Source organism: Trichosurus vulpecula, chromosome 8, assembly GCF_011100635.1.
Source record: "Trichosurus vulpecula isolate mTriVul1 chromosome 8, mTriVul1.pri, whole genome shotgun sequence".
NCBI lineage: Eukaryota > Metazoa > Chordata > Mammalia > Diprotodontia > Phalangeridae > Trichosurus > Trichosurus vulpecula.
In genome coordinates this window covers 35,305,995-35,321,046 of record NC_050580.1, presented here as the reverse complement: position 1 = coordinate 35,321,046, position 15,052 = coordinate 35,305,995, and the positions used below count along the sequence as shown (strand labels likewise).

General features: G+C 47.9%; 1 protein-coding gene across 1 annotated transcript in view; it reads left to right on the top strand.

Annotated features, from left to right (window-relative positions):
- The window catches only part of PSTPIP1 (proline-serine-threonine phosphatase interacting protein 1), a 91,994-nt gene that overhangs the window by 32,205 nt on the left and 44,737 nt on the right, over positions 1 to 15,052 (top strand). Inside the window, exons 2-3 of the mRNA XM_036735964.1 lie at positions 10,468 to 10,568; positions 14,551 to 14,625. Coding sequence (XP_036591859.1) covers positions 10,468 to 10,568; positions 14,551 to 14,625 — 176 coding nt within the window. The remainder of the gene's footprint in view (positions 1 to 10,467; positions 10,569 to 14,550; positions 14,626 to 15,052) is intronic.

The following is a 15,052-nucleotide window of genomic DNA, read 5'->3' as shown; positions in this document are numbered from 1 at the left end:
CCAAGAAGATTGGGGGGGGGGTGCATTCTAGACATGGAGGATCACTGTGTCTGGTGACCAGACACAGGTCACCTGAATTCCAGGTGAATTCCAGACATGGAAGAACACCTGTACAAAAGCACAGAGGTGGGAGGTGAATGGTTACCCTAAAGAGGGTAGTATTTCGTAACTTTCCCAGACATGTCACGTTATTGGCTCATTCTAGGTTGGCCATCAGCAAAGCCTCTATCTTGGAGGCAGCTATGCTGTGGGGGACCCAGAGCACTGAACTTGGGGTCCAAGCTCTGGGGCTACCACTTATTCCTGTGTGACCTTGAGAAAACTGTTTCCCCTCTCTAAGATTTAGTTCCCTCCTTGGTAAAGTGAGAGGTCAGAGCAGATGAACTCTGCGATCGCTTCCAGCCCTGGCATTCTACTGTGTCTTTTCCCCATGAAGTGTGTTTATCCCAGTTCTCCTCCTGGCACTACTCGTGAAGGTGACTTTTTCTTTAACTTAAGTACCATGACCGGTGAAATTTATTTTTGCTCCTATTAAATTTATATTTGTTCCTATTAAATTTATTTTTGCTCCCATTAAGTTTACATTTGCTCCTATTAAATTTCACCTTATTGGCCCCACCTGAAGATGTCTTTCCTAGCCTGGGTTCTGTCATCCAACGTATTAGTGAATCCTCCCAGATCTGTGATCTTTCCTGATAAGTGCACCCTCTCCATCTGCCTCCAAAGCACAGATTATAGAATTATGGCTTAAGAGCTGGAAGGGATATCGGTGGTCAACCTAGTCCAACTCCCACACTTTACTATGAAAAGCCTGAGGCCAAGTAATTTCAAGCCATAGAAGTAGTGAGCAAGGGGGCCATCTCCAGTTGTCCTGATCTGTATCTGGCCACTGGACCTAGATGGCTCCAGAGGATAAAATGAGGCTGGGGATTTTGCACAGACCTGCCTCACTTAGATACAATTCCCTTGCAAGTCATGACATCATCTTCCCAATGTCATGGTCCTCTTTGAGAATGAAGGACAAACAACAACAGAAGCACCCATCTCCTTTGACTGCAAGAAAAATGCTCAACCTTCAACCGTGTTATGTATGGTCAAGTACAGAGTCCAGTGGTATAATGCTAGACCCTCTAGATTGACAACTATTCCTTATTTGAAGAGGCAGTATGATGTAGGAGGTGGAGTGCTAGGTGGAGGGACATAGAATGAGAACCGAGAAGGACCTTAGAGATCACTTAATCCAACTCCCTCATTTTACACATAAGGAAACTGAGGTGCAAAGTAATTAAGCAATTTGCCTGAGGAGTCCATGGCCAAGCTAGGATTTGAATTCAGGTCCTGTGACTTCAAGGTTAACCTCCTGTCCATGATACCTCTCTATCTCCTTGGCATCAAGAAAGACCCTGATTTGAATCCTAGCTCAGATGTAACGGCTGTATAACCTTGGGTCAGTCATTCCTTCCATGTTCAGGTTGGACTAGATACTGCTGAAGCCCTTCTGATTCTCAAATTCTGGCATTAGAAGATTTCACTTCTCTAGGTGTCAATTTCCTCGTCTCAAATATGGGGCTGTTAACAACACCTAGCTCACCAAGTTGCTGTGAGAAAAGCATTTTTCAAATCTTAAAGCACCGTATCAATGTGAATTGTGGTTGTTATTCATTATTACTCTTTGGGTCTGTTCTCTTAACTGGTGTAAGTCTACATAGATGTGGTATTGTCCAGAACATAGGTATAGACACACACACACACACAGACACACACACACACACATAAATACATGTATATAAAGAGAGAGAGAGGAGAGAGAGAGACAGACAGACAGACAGAGAGATGGAGAGACAGAGACAGAGAGAGCTGGAGAGATAGAGACAGAGACAGAGAGAGAGAGAGGAGAGAGGAGAGAGAGAGACAGACAGACAGAGAGAGAGATGGAGAGACAGAGACAGAGAGAGATGGAGAGATAGAGACAGAGACAGAGAGAGAGGAGAGAGAGAGAAAGGAGAGAGGAGAGAGAGAGAGAGAGAGAGAGAGAGAGAGAGAGAGAGAGAGAGAGAGAACACTTTAAGGTTTGCAAAGCATTTTATAAATATTATCTCATTTTATCCCCACAATAATCCTTGTTGGTATGTTGCTATTATTATCTTCATATTACAACTGGGGAAACTGAGGCAAACAGAGGTTAAGTAACTTGCCTAGATTCACATGGTTAGTGTCTGAGATGGGATTTCAAGTCAAGCGTTTCTTATTCCAGGTCCAGCCATTCAGGAACTTTGAAATTTGGAACTATGGCCCCAAAGTCACTAAACTGCTTGTCCTTTGACCTAGGAATACCATTACTAGGTCCATATGCCAAAGAGATCAAAGAAAAAGGGAAAGGACCCAGATGTACAAAGATATTTATAGCAGTTCTCTGCAGTGGCAAAGAACTAGAAGCTAAGGGAATGCCCATCAATTGGAGAATTGATGGAAATGTCATGGCATATGAATGTAATTAAATATTATTACGCTATAAGAAGGGATGAAAGGGAGAGTTTCAAAGAACTGAGGCACACTGAAGTGAGCAGAAGGAAAATATGTATGCAATTACAACATTGCGAAGATAAATAACTGGGAAAGACTTAGTAATTCTGATCGATGCAATGATCACCCAGGATTCCAGAGGACCGATGGTGATGTAGGCTACCCTGCTCTTGACGGAAAGGGGATGGACTCAGGACACAGAATGAGACATAGATTTTTTGGGACATGGCCAATGTGGGAATTTATTTTGCTCAATTATGCATATTTGTTACATATTTGTTTCTCTTTTTTTTCAGTGGGAAAGGGACATTGGGAGGGAGAGAAAATAGATTTCTGTTCATTGAAAATAATAAAATTAAGTTTAAAAAAACCGTGTAAGCAAAGAAACAATGTGGTGTAGTAGACAGAGAGTTGACCTTAAAATCAGGAAGACTTGGAGTCGAGTCCTGCTTTTGACACCTCCTGACTGTGTGACCTTGGGCAGATCATTGAACCTCTCTCGATGCCCTAAGCACCTCTCTAAGATTCTAAATGTCAGAGAACATGCCCGCCTATGTTGGTGGAGAGTGTTTCCCCATCTAGGATGTCCCTGTACTAACGGCATCACAAAAAGGATTATAGTAAACTTTATATAACACAAAAGTTTTCCCTGCTTAAGATAAAACGTCTCCTAAAATGAGAGTTGGCTGTTCAGGTTTAGCACATATAGTTGTTGTTTCATTCGGTCGTTTTCAGTTGTGTCTGATTCTTTGTGACTCCATTTGGGTTTTCTTGGCAGAGATAATGGAGCAGTTTGGCATTTCCTTCTCCGGCCCATTTTACAGATGAGGAAGCTGAGGCAGACAGGGTGAAGCGACTTGCCCTGGGGGTGGGGTGGGGGATGCTCATAACTCCTAAGTGTCTGAGGCCTGATTTGACTCCGGAATAGTATGTCATCATAACAACAACAATAATAATTGTGATCACACCGTCTTGGTCCATCATTTGGCCTCATTTCCGCAAGGGGACATTAACACATCGATAGCAGCTTGAGCCCCGAGATGGGTCATAGCAGACCAAATGAGGTGCTAGATGTTGAAGAAGGGTCTCCTGAGCTGGACTTGTAGCTAGGAAGACGTGTGACTTTGGGGAGATCACTCTGCGCTTCGGTGACCTCCTCTGTTAGATGAGGCGGTTGGACTAGATCACCTCGAAGGTCCCTTTCAGCTCTAAAATCAAATCATTTCAACTCTCTGAGCCTCCATTGTCTCATCTGAAAAACAGGGCTAATTAGCAGTAAAAAATATTTTTTCAACTTAATTACAAGTAGGCCTGACCACTTGGCTCACACACTGTGCCTGCAGCCAGGATTGGATCAATTACTCATTGGAACTGAAACTGAAAGGAATTAATCACTTAATTAGATCTATATAACCTGTGCCCCTAGCATATGGGTATTGAAAACAAAATTTGAATTTCCCCGGTTGAGGTTGCGGATAGGGAGATGATAAGTACCCCCACATTCGTGGATGGAAGCCCTTGCTCCCAGGATCATGGGTTTTCAAGGTCAAAGCGACCTTGGAAAGAAGAGAATCACCCAATATCAAAGCTGGAAGGCATCTCAGAGCCCAGCTCTGATGTGAACAGGAATCCCTGATACTGAAGCCCTAGTAAGTGGTGCTCCAGCCTTTGCTGGAAGACTCCAGATGACAGAGAACTCATTACCTTGCTAGGCAGCCTGCACTGTTTGTGGGCTCTCCTAGAAAGTTTTCCCATACACTGAATTTAAATCTCTGCCTCTGAAACTTCCAGATAGTCTCCTCTTGGTTCTGCCCTCCGAGGTCAAATAGAATAAATTTGATCCTTCTTCCACATGGCAGCCCTTCAAATATTTGAAGACCCTTATCATGTCACCCCTCCCCCTAAAACCTTCTGTTCTCCAAAGTAAACATCCCCAGGCCTTGTAACCCAGGGTTTCCTCACCTGGGGTCTGTGAACTTTTTTCTAAAAAAAATTTTAGTAACTGTATGTATGCAGAATAATTGGTTTCCTTTGTAATTGCGTGTGTTTCATTTTATGCATTGAAAAGCAATATTTTGGAGAAGGGGCCCATAGATTTCACCAGAATACCAAGGAGTCCATGACACACAAAGAAACCTCTGCCCTTATTCATGTACGGGATGATTTCAACCCCCTTCACCATTTTAATTACTCTCTTCATTTCACTCTCTACCTAAAAAGGGGCCACAAACCTCCTGATGTGATCTGACAATAGCAGAATATAATGGGGTTCTAATCTCTCTAGATCAGCTTAGCACCATGCCTGGCACATAGTAGGCACTTAACAATGTTTAGTGATTGATCGGGGTATAATACCCCTGGATGTGTCTTAAGATTGAATGAGCTTGTGTGGCTGCTGTGACCTCGTATGGAACTTGCAGTCCACTAGGACTCCTGGATCTTTTTCACACATACTGGTTTCCAGCCATGATTTTTTGAACCCAAGTATATCAATCTCTTTTCAACTTTATATAATTAGATTTTGCCCATCAGTTTAGTTGGATGAGCTGTATTTAGGTCCTGTTTCTGTTGTCCAGGATGTCAGCTATCTCCTCCATCTCGGTGTCATTCACAAATTTGATAAGCCTGCCTTTTATGGATTCCTCTGAGTCTCTAGTGGAGTGCCCCAGGGACAGATTTCTGGGGCACTCCACTGGAGAAGTTCTTTAAGTTAATATTATCTTATTAATGACTATTCCACTCATTCAAGCAAATAATCCAGATGCTCTCCAAGGCCCTGTATAGCCCTGAACCTTAGATCCTCTCCTTTAGTCCAGAGGCTGTTTTAGTCCGAAGGCCTCCTTTGCACGTCAGTAAACTGTGCGCACGCTCACACGAAGGGGCTGTGGTCTTGCTTTCTTTTTCCACTCGTCACCTGTGTGACTTGTCAGGCCCAAGTATCTCTTCCTGAGCGCCACTCCCTTCTCTCTATCATTCCCCCGATAGATTATCAACTTCTTGAGGCCTGGGACAGCTTCGTTTCATATCTGTACCTTTAGTGCTTAGTAAAGTGTTAGGTCTACAGTAAGGGCTTAATAAATTATTTTTCATTCTTTCATTTATTCTGGCTAGATATTTTTCTGAGCTAAATGAAGATCAAAGGGACCATGCTTGGGGGGGGGGGCATATGGGTCTGTGGACCCCTTTCAGTAACCCTACATCCCCTCCCCCCAGGGATTCTATGCTTTCAGGTTGGTAACCACTCAGCCAGTCAAACCCCTTCATTTTGCCAATGAGGAAACCGAGGCCCAGGAAGGGGGAGGTTATTTGACTCGAGCTTGGCCGGGAGACCGGCTCCTCTGACTCAAATGATTTTTTCCACTGCCCCTTCATGCCTTCTTTGCAGTCAGAGCAGAACTACTGTCTATACTTATTGCCCACTGGTTGGCAAAAGTGACTCACTCCCAGAGGAATTAGCTCAGATGCCCAAGTGTCCCTGGGAAAAGAGGGCTGTTCTTGTAATGGTGTAGCAATTTCATCCTCCCTCTCTCTCTCTCTCTCTCTCTCTCTCTCTCTGTCTCTGTCACTCCCTCCCCTCCCCTTCCCTTCCCTCCCCTCCCCTCCCCTCCCCTCCTCTCCTCTCCTCTCTTCTCCCCGCCCCCTCTCTCTCTCCCTCTCTCTCTCTCTCTCTCTCTCTCTCTCTCTCTCTCAGTGCCAACAGTATCCCCCAACTTGTCTCAGATGCTTTGGGGGAGTCAAGAGAAGAAACACGAAGTCTCTGCCCTCAAGCAGCTTATGTGGGAGAAAAGCTTCCACATGTGAAGCAGTGCAATAAAAATAAAAGGGAGTATGATTCAGTGCTGAGGTCACACAGCCTCATGGAAAGGGCAATAGATCTGGAGTCAAAGGCTCTAGATTCAAATCCTGGCTCTGTTACTGACTGCTCTCCTGACTCTCCAAAGGACTTTCTCAACCATACCCCTGCCCCCTCCCCACTGTCCTTTCCAGTCTCCTTTTCTGGGTCTTGTCCTCCCTCATTCTTTCCGTGTGTGTGGTCAGGGCTTAGCGCAGTGCCTGGCATACAGTAAACACTTAATAAATGTTTTTTGATTTTTCATCTCATTGGATTTAACTCTAGGAGGTAGGTGCTATATTACCTCCATTTTACAGATGAGGAAACTGAGGCAAATAGGGGTTAAGTGCCTTCCCAGGACCACATAGCTAGTGAGTGCCTGAGGCTGAATTTGAATCCGGGTCTTTCTGCCTCCAGGTTCAGTGCTCTAAGATCCCTTTAGCTCTAAATCTATGATCCCTTGATGGTAGGATTCTAAGTCTTTTCCCTTCTCCAGGCCTCAGTTTCCCCATCTGTAAATGGTGATGGGTGTTAAGGGGGAGCCATGTCAGACTAGATGCTTTCTCGGGACCATTTCTGCTCACAGTTCCAGTGAGTCGGAAGTCAATGTGGACTGGAGAAATCAGACCAGGCTGCCTACAAGAGGTGGATCTTAAATGGGCCCTGAGCCATTGGAGGTGGCAGTTGGCTGGGTAGGAAGGGGGAGGTGAGAGGGAAAAGGGAAGGGAAACACTGTGGGGGAGGGGAGGGAGGAGCACTGTGAGCTATTCTTGTTCTGGAGAGGGCCATACTTCCTTGGAATGGCCTAGTCATCTGTGACTTCGGTTCCCTTGCCTTCATTGTCTCTTCCTGAAGTCTTGGCTGTGGGACATCTTCTGATGCTGCTCCCCTGAGTTAGGAACTCCCCCGGGCCTTGCCAGCTGGGAGGCAGGTGGCCAGGAGATTCTCTCGGGGGACTGCTCACTTCTCCTCAGTCAGTCTGGAAATGGCGAATGTAGGTGTGGTTTTCTTCTCTTTCTCTAAGGGTCAGTTGGGGCAGAGGGCAGGCACCCTCTCTGGGCCCACCTGGGGGCTGTAGGTTGGGACATTTGGGATGGAGAAAAGTTGGGGAAAATCCACCCTACTGGACTTGCTCTCAGGCCCAGGATCTTAGACCTTAGAGCTGGAAGTGAGTTTGAAGGTCATCTAGGTCAAACTTCTCATTTTACAAAGTCAGAAGCAGGCTCCGGTTCAAGCGTGGGCCTTCTGACTTGCCGGCCAGGGTACTTTTATTGCCATGAAGTCATGTGGCTTAGTAGCAAGAGCACTGGACTTGGGAGTCAGGAGACTTGGGCCCATATTCTCTGTCATCTTGGATGGGTCCCAGTCTCCTCTGAGACTCAGTTTCCTCTTTTGTAAAGGAAGAGGAGGGGTCAGGCTGTTCCAGCTGACTTGGCTAGGACACTGGAGGCTTCTGAAATCTCTTTCCACCCTAGACTGGCCCCTGCCTGCTTTCTCTCCTGGTAGGAGAGGCGGGCATTTAAGGGGTTCCAATGTGGGTGTTTTCTTTTCCTTCCCCTTGGGCTGTGAGGCCAGCTAGATGCCGAGGTGTCACTTTCCACCCTACAGGAAGCTGCTGCGGTCTTTCAGACTGATTAAGGGGGCTAGCTGTAACACAAGAAATGCCAAAGAAATGAGGATCTGGCAAAGACTCAAACCAAAGTGAGAGGGCAGCTCAGAGCATCCGGCCACTCTGGGCCAGACCAGTAGATGGGGGCTGGCCAAAGAGGGGAGGGGCTGGTTTGGACTTTCTCCTTTTTGATCCTTGGCTCAGAGTCTAAGTAAGAGAGGTTGAGGCTATTTGGCTTCAGTGTCTCTGTCTGTACTTTGATACATGTATTGATCAGAGCCACTTGCTAGCTGTGGGACATTCACCAACTCACTCAATTTCTCGGGGTTTCAGTTTCTTTCCCTGTAAAAACTGGGGATTAGATTCAATGACCTCTAAGGTCCTTTCTAACTATGACCCTGTTAACCTGTGAAACCCTTCTGTGGTTCTCGTTTGTGTTCCACATGAATCTTCCAGGGAGGAAGGGGCGCCTGATGCCCTGGAAGCCATAAGGGCATTGATAGGATAGCATAGGATAGGGAACTAGGCTCACTCTGAGTGTGTATGAGTGTGTGTGTGTGTGTGTGTGTGTGTGTGTGTGTGTGTGTTTCTTCCATCCAGAAGAGTACAACCAGGGTGGCCAATGGCCTTGAGTCCACTTTAGAGGGACATCGGTGTAAGGAGCTAGGACTGGTGAGCTCAGTGGGGGCATCATGTCCGTCAATTGGACTTGTTCTGGCCCCAGAATGGAGAACAGAAGGGATGCGTGGAAGTTATAAAGGAACAGATGTGGGCTTGATAGAAGGACCACTTTTCTTTCTTCCCCAACAATTAAAACTCTTCACAAGTGGGATAGCAGCCCCCTGGAGAGGAAGTGTCTGCTCCTCGATGGAGGACCTGAAGGGTCACTTGCCAGGGAGTGTAGTGGGGCATCTTTTGCACCTTTTGGGGGTGCAGGGGGTCTGGTTAGCAGCTCTGGGTGCACAGAGGGGTCTAGTTGTGGGTGCAACTGGTGGGGCACAGTGGGTCCAGTTAGGGGCTCAGCTGGGGAAGCACAGGGGGTCCAGTTGGGGGCTCAGTTGTGGGAATGCAGGAGGATCTAGTTGGGGGCTCAGCTAGGGGGTGTAGGGGGTCCAGTTGGGGGCTCAGTTGTGGGGATGCAGGAGGATCCAGTTGGGGGCTCAGCTGGGGAAGCAAAGCAGGGTCCAGTTGACTACTCAGCAGGCATTCTGTGATTTCTCCTTCCTGGCTCCTTCTTGTAGATATGAATGACATTATTTCTTGGAATGGATGCTAGATTCAGAGCCAGAGAACTTGGGCTTGAGCACTGGCTCTGCTTCCGATACCTGTCTGATTTTAAGAAAGCCACGAAACCTTATTAGGCTTTGATTTCCCCATGTGCTAGATAACAGTGGTAATAGAACCACCATGATGCTGCTGATGATAACTACCGTTTACATGGTGCTCTAAGGTTTGCAAAGAACTTTATCAACATCTCATTTTGTCCTCACAACAACCCTGACCCCATCATTACCTCCACTTTGTAGATGAGGAAGCTGAAAGCAAACAGGGGTTAAGTGACTTGCCCAGGGTCACACGTCTAGTGAGTCTCGCAGACTGGATTTGAACTCAGGTCTTCCTGAGTCCAGGCCCAGCAGTCTATCCATTCCTACCTTTCCAGACTGCTTGCACTTTACTGCCTTCCTTCCTCCCCACCGTTCCCCAAACAAGATGATCCATCTCCCTACTGTGTGTCTACCAGGTGCCAGGCACTATGTTCTCTTTCTCAGTAGTAAACATTTAATAAATGCTTGTTGACTGACTGACTCAAGGTCTGGGCTTTTTCAGTTCTAAATCTGTGATCCAAGTGCGTTATTTGGTGGCCTGTCAGGGGACTGCTCTGACAAGGCAGTGGGGACTTCACTTTGTCCCCTCGCGGCCTCCTCCGTGTCCCACCCCACCTCCCAGGTCTGGGGAGCTCTGCCTGAGGGAGATAAGCATGACTGAGGGGATGTTACTTTCCTGCTCTGGGCCCAGGGAAAAACCAGCCTGTAGCTTCAAACTGTACCCAATAGTCTTTGCCAGGCTACTCGCCCTCTGGCACGGTCCAGAAGGTTTGCTCTCTTGACCCTGCCCAGGCTGACCCTCCCCTGTTCCTGATGTAACCTGCATGCCCAGAGGGGTTCAAGTCCTTCATGGAAGCTTGGTGCCACCTTAGTACCCAGGGAAGTGGCTTTTGTTCTGAACTGGTCAATTGCACCCCCTAGACCCGTGACATTTGGGGGGGCAAATAGCATCCATCTCAGAGTCTAGAACAAGGGGCCATTCTCCTGCTCCCCTCCAGTCCTGTCCCCCGAGAGGGGAGGCCAGATGGCAGAGACCTCTAGCAATGCCTGTCCTACAGGGATATCCCCACTCGTACCTCTCCACCATGGGGCCAATGGCCGCACCCTCCCAGCCCTCCTCCCCTAGACCCACAGTGGGGCATTTCTGAGTCAGGAGCTTTTTTTTTTGTCTTTTTCAGTGTAAGGAGTTCACAGCCCACACAGGCTATGAGACCCTTCTGCAGCGGCTGCTGGATGGGAGAAAGATGTGTAAGGATGTGGAGGACCTGCTGAAGCAAAGGTGAGGGGGCTGTGGGGGCAGGAGGGCGTGGGTCAAGGTCAAGGCCCAGGCTCACTGTGAAGCAGTGGAAGTGACTTCTGGCCTGGCCTGACCTCTTCAGCTTTTCATTGTGGTCAGGAACAGCGGGAGAATGATCCCTTCTAGCGACGGGGAGGGAGCCTCCTCATCCTTAGCCAGGTAATTGGAACTGTCAGTAGATTTGAGGGAGGTGCCCTGGGCTCAAAGGCAGCCCTCCTGCCTGCCTGTGCCTAGCAGGGTGTCTAGGCATCACGCCTGCTGGAGGTGGGAGCTGCCTGAGAGCATTCACATCTCCTCCCCTTTATCTTTGAAAATGTAAATTAAGAGGACGAGCGAGGGATGGGTCCTAAGGACCTAGGGAGTTTGTAGGGGTGAGGATGACAGTCTGGGCATGTGCTTGTGAGTACAGGAGAAGGCAGTATGTGTGTGTGTGTGTGTATGTGTGTGTGTTTGTGTGTCTGTGTGTGTCTGTGTGTGCATGTGTGTGTGCATATGTGTGTATGTGTGCCTTTGTGTCTGTGTGCATGTGTGTGTATGTGCATGTGCGTATGTGTGTCTGTGTGCGTCTGTATGTGTGTATACACATGTGTCTATGTGTCTGTGTGTGCGCATGTGTATGTGTGTGTGTGTGCTAGTTGAATCTGTGTGAGTTTGTGTGTGCAAGCCTTGCACAGTCTGAGGGTGAAGGAATCCCTGGGGATGAGGCCACGTGTCTCTGTGAATCTCTGTGTGTGTGCGTGTGTATGTGTGTATACACATGTGTATGTGTGTCTCTGTGTGTGCATGTGTGTGAGAGTATGTGTGTGTATGTGTGCCTTTGTGTCTGTGTGTGTGTGCACGTGTGTATACACGTGTGCATGTGTGTCTGTGTGTGCGCGTGTGTACGTGTGTGTGTGTGTGAGAGAGAGAGAGACAGAGACAGAGACAGAGACAGAGAGACAGACAGACAGACACAGAGAGAGAGAGAGACAGAGAGAGAGAGAGAGAGACAGAGAGAGAGACAGAGAGAGAGAGAGTGCATGCGCCTTCGGGTCTCTGGCTTTGCGTGTGCTGAGTCCACGTGTGTTTTTCTTCAGCTATTTTTAACCTCTGTGTGGAGCTCCCCAGCCGAAGGCATCTGTAAGGGGAAGAGATGCTCAGGGCCATGTCAGTCGCTTCCCCTTCTTATTTTCTGAGCTGCAGAGGTAGCTCAGTCCTGGCTGGCTGTTTTCTCTCCCTCTCCACTGTGCCACCTCCCATCTGTCTGTCTCTGTATCTCTGTCTCTATCAGTCTCTGTGTCTCTGTCTGTCTCTCTGTCTCTATGTCTCCATCTCTGCCTCTCTCTGTGTCTCTCTCTATCTGTCTCTCTGTATCTCTGTCTCTATCAGTCTCTGTGTCTCTGTCTTCATCTCTGTCTCTCTTTGTGTCTCCGTCTCTGCCCCCCCCCCGTCTCTGTCTCTGTCTGTCTCTCGGTATCTCTGTCTCTATCAGTCTCTGTCTCTGAGTCTCTCTCTGTCTCTGTATCTCTGTCTCTGTTGGTCGCTGTGTCTCTCTCTGTGTTTCTCTATCTCTGTCTCTCTGTCAGTCACTGTCTCTGTCTTTCTCATCTGGATCCAAGATGGCACGGGGTGTTCTGTGTGACTCCATGAATCTGCCTCGCTGCACAGAGGTTTCTGGCCCCCATTTCTGCCCCCAGTCCCAGGGCTGTCTCTGTAGGGGAGACAAAGGGTCCCTTCACCCCCCAGGCTGAAGACTTACGCACAGGAGCCCCTTTTCATGCCCCTTCCAAACCCTTCCCCTGCAGGTTTATCTCTCCTTGGCCAGCTGACTGCAGTTCTCATTAGCAAAGATAATGATGGTGGCTTTGCTCTTTGCCTAAATGACCTCCCCACCCACCTGAGACTCTGGGGTCCCAAGCTCTGCACCTGACTTGGGCCCTGGCTCAGGCTGCTCCATAGCTCTGGGCCGCTTCTTTCAGTTCCATAACACAACCTGATTTGGGGAAGTGGAAGACAGCACCTTTGGAAGGTGCCACTGAGGAAGTGATGGCTTCTCCTGAGGGCAGGGACTGTCCTTTGCCTCGTTTTGTGTCATCAGTGCTCAGCACAGTGCCCGGAACCCAGTGGATCCTTAGTGTTTGTTGGCTGACTGATAGATGCTGTACCATATCCCTGGGCCTGGGGCTGGGTGTTGAAGGGGAGAGGCCCCAAGGAGTCTTACAAAGTTCAGGAGAGGATGGAGCATGGAGGAAAAGCCCGGGAGGTCAGGGCCTATGGAGCCCTCCAGCCCTTCCGCTATCTGGAGGAATGAAAGGAACTCTGGATTAGAAGCCAATGACCCAGTTCTAGACCACTTCTAAGAAACTGGGCCTAGATCAGGGGTTGTTAACCCGGGGTCCACGGGCCCCCATGGGGTCTTCGAGTAGATTTCAGGGGGTCAGTGAAATTGGCTAGGAAAAAAAGACGTGTTTATTTTCATTAACCTTTAACAGAAACTTAGCATTTCCTTCAAGTGGGAATTAAAAAAAAACACAACACATTATTCTGAGGAAGCATCCATAGGCTTCACCAGACCACCTAAGGGTTTATGTCACCCAAAAGGCTAAGAACCCCTGGCCCAAATGACCTCGAGGGCACCTTCCCTCTCCCATCTTCTTGGGTTCTAAGATATGGATGTGTACTTTGCAAAGGACATCTCGTTATCCAGCCTGATTCCATAGAACCATAACATCCTGGTGCTGGAAGGAATTGTGAAGACCATTTAATCTACAGGGGAGCACTCAAAGCTCAGAGAGAAGTGACTCAGCCAAGGTCACACAGCCTATTAGTGGCAGAAACAGGACATAGGTCTCCTAACTCTAGTGAATTCAGATGACAAAGCAGACTCCAGAGAGGATGAGCCCACAAAGCTGTGAAATCTGGTGTTTTCTGCCTCCAACAGGTTAACCTGTGTAAAGTGCTTTGCAAACCTTATGTTGTGGTTGTTTGCCCTTCATTCTCAAAGAGAACTATGACATCAGGAAGATGATGCAATGACTTGCAAGTGAATTGGATATAAGTGAGTGTGCAGTTGCCAGCCTCACTTTCTCCTCTGGAGCCATCTGGGTCCAATGGCCATAGAGAGATCAGGATGACTGGAGATGGCACCTTTAAGGGCTTCACTGTATAAATGCTAATTATGATTTGTAGTCTATTATTCTAATTATCGTCCTGTTCTCAGTATCTTTTCCGTAGCTGTCCTCCATGCCTAGAAAGTTCTCCCTACTTGCTTCTGTCTCCTGGCCTCCCTGGCCTATTTATTCAAGACTCATCTGGACCCCACCTTCTGCCTTTTCCTGTCCCTCCCTCTGAACTTACCTCCGATTCCTGCTTGTATAGACATTGTGTTTACATATGCCTCCCACATATCTTTTATATATATGGTTTTTTTGCATGTCTTCTCTCCCATTAAAATGGGGTGTCCTTGCAGGCAGTGACCCTGTTTCCAACTTTCTTTGTCTTCTAATGCTCAGTATAGTACCTGCCTGGCCCATAGGAAGCACCAATTAAATGCTTGTTGATGGACTGACTGACTGCTTATCTTCCTCATCTTTCTAGTAGCCTGTATAGCAAATAACTTCATTCATTCTGAGGTGTCCCAGGCTTACTGTGAATCTCCCCTCTCAGGGATCCCATTAGGAGGCAATTCTTCTGTCCCAAGGATGGAAGTGTTGATGGTGGAATTTTAGGCATCAAGTTAGGGAGAGGGCCTCCTCAGTGTCTGAGGGCCCACCTGTGTACATTTCTATGGGTAAGACCAGCCCCAAAGCCAGAGGCCCTGGAAGAAAGATGGGGGACAGGAATCCTCTGGATCCTCAGTCTGCCTTCTTCACATGCCCTAGAGGTGAAGTACTGACGGGACTGAGCTCACAGGAGGGCTCTGGAGAGGGATGGGGCTGGCGACTTTCTAGGGGCCCACTCAGGGAACTCATTGTATTGTTTCCAGGGCCCAAGCAGAAGAGAGATACGGGAAAGAGCTGGTCCAGATCGCCCGGAAAGCAGGAGGACAAAGCGAGATCAAGTAAGATGCGTTCTTCCCATTTCTGGCTGTGTTCGAGTGTGTGTGTGTGCGTGCGCGTGCGCGCACGCACAGCAAGCTCGTGTTTGGTGTTGTGCCTTTAAAATATGTTTTTAACAAAAGCTTCCTTTGAAACAAGTTCAGGGAAGTGGAAAGAATGTGGTCCATGGGATTGTAAGACACAGGTCTGAACCTGGCTCTGCCACTGAGTAACAGTATGACCTTGGACAAGTTAATTCACCAGTTTGAGCCTCAGTATTGTCTTCTGTAAAATGGGAATAGTAATTCTTGAACTTCTTAATACTTGGTAAACCCATGAAGTGCTGAACATTAGGGATGAATATGAGGGTTATTGAAGGCACAGAGGCGCAGCTTCTTCCATAACTGAATATTGCGGGGCAGGGAGTGGGACACTGGGAAAGTCTAGAGT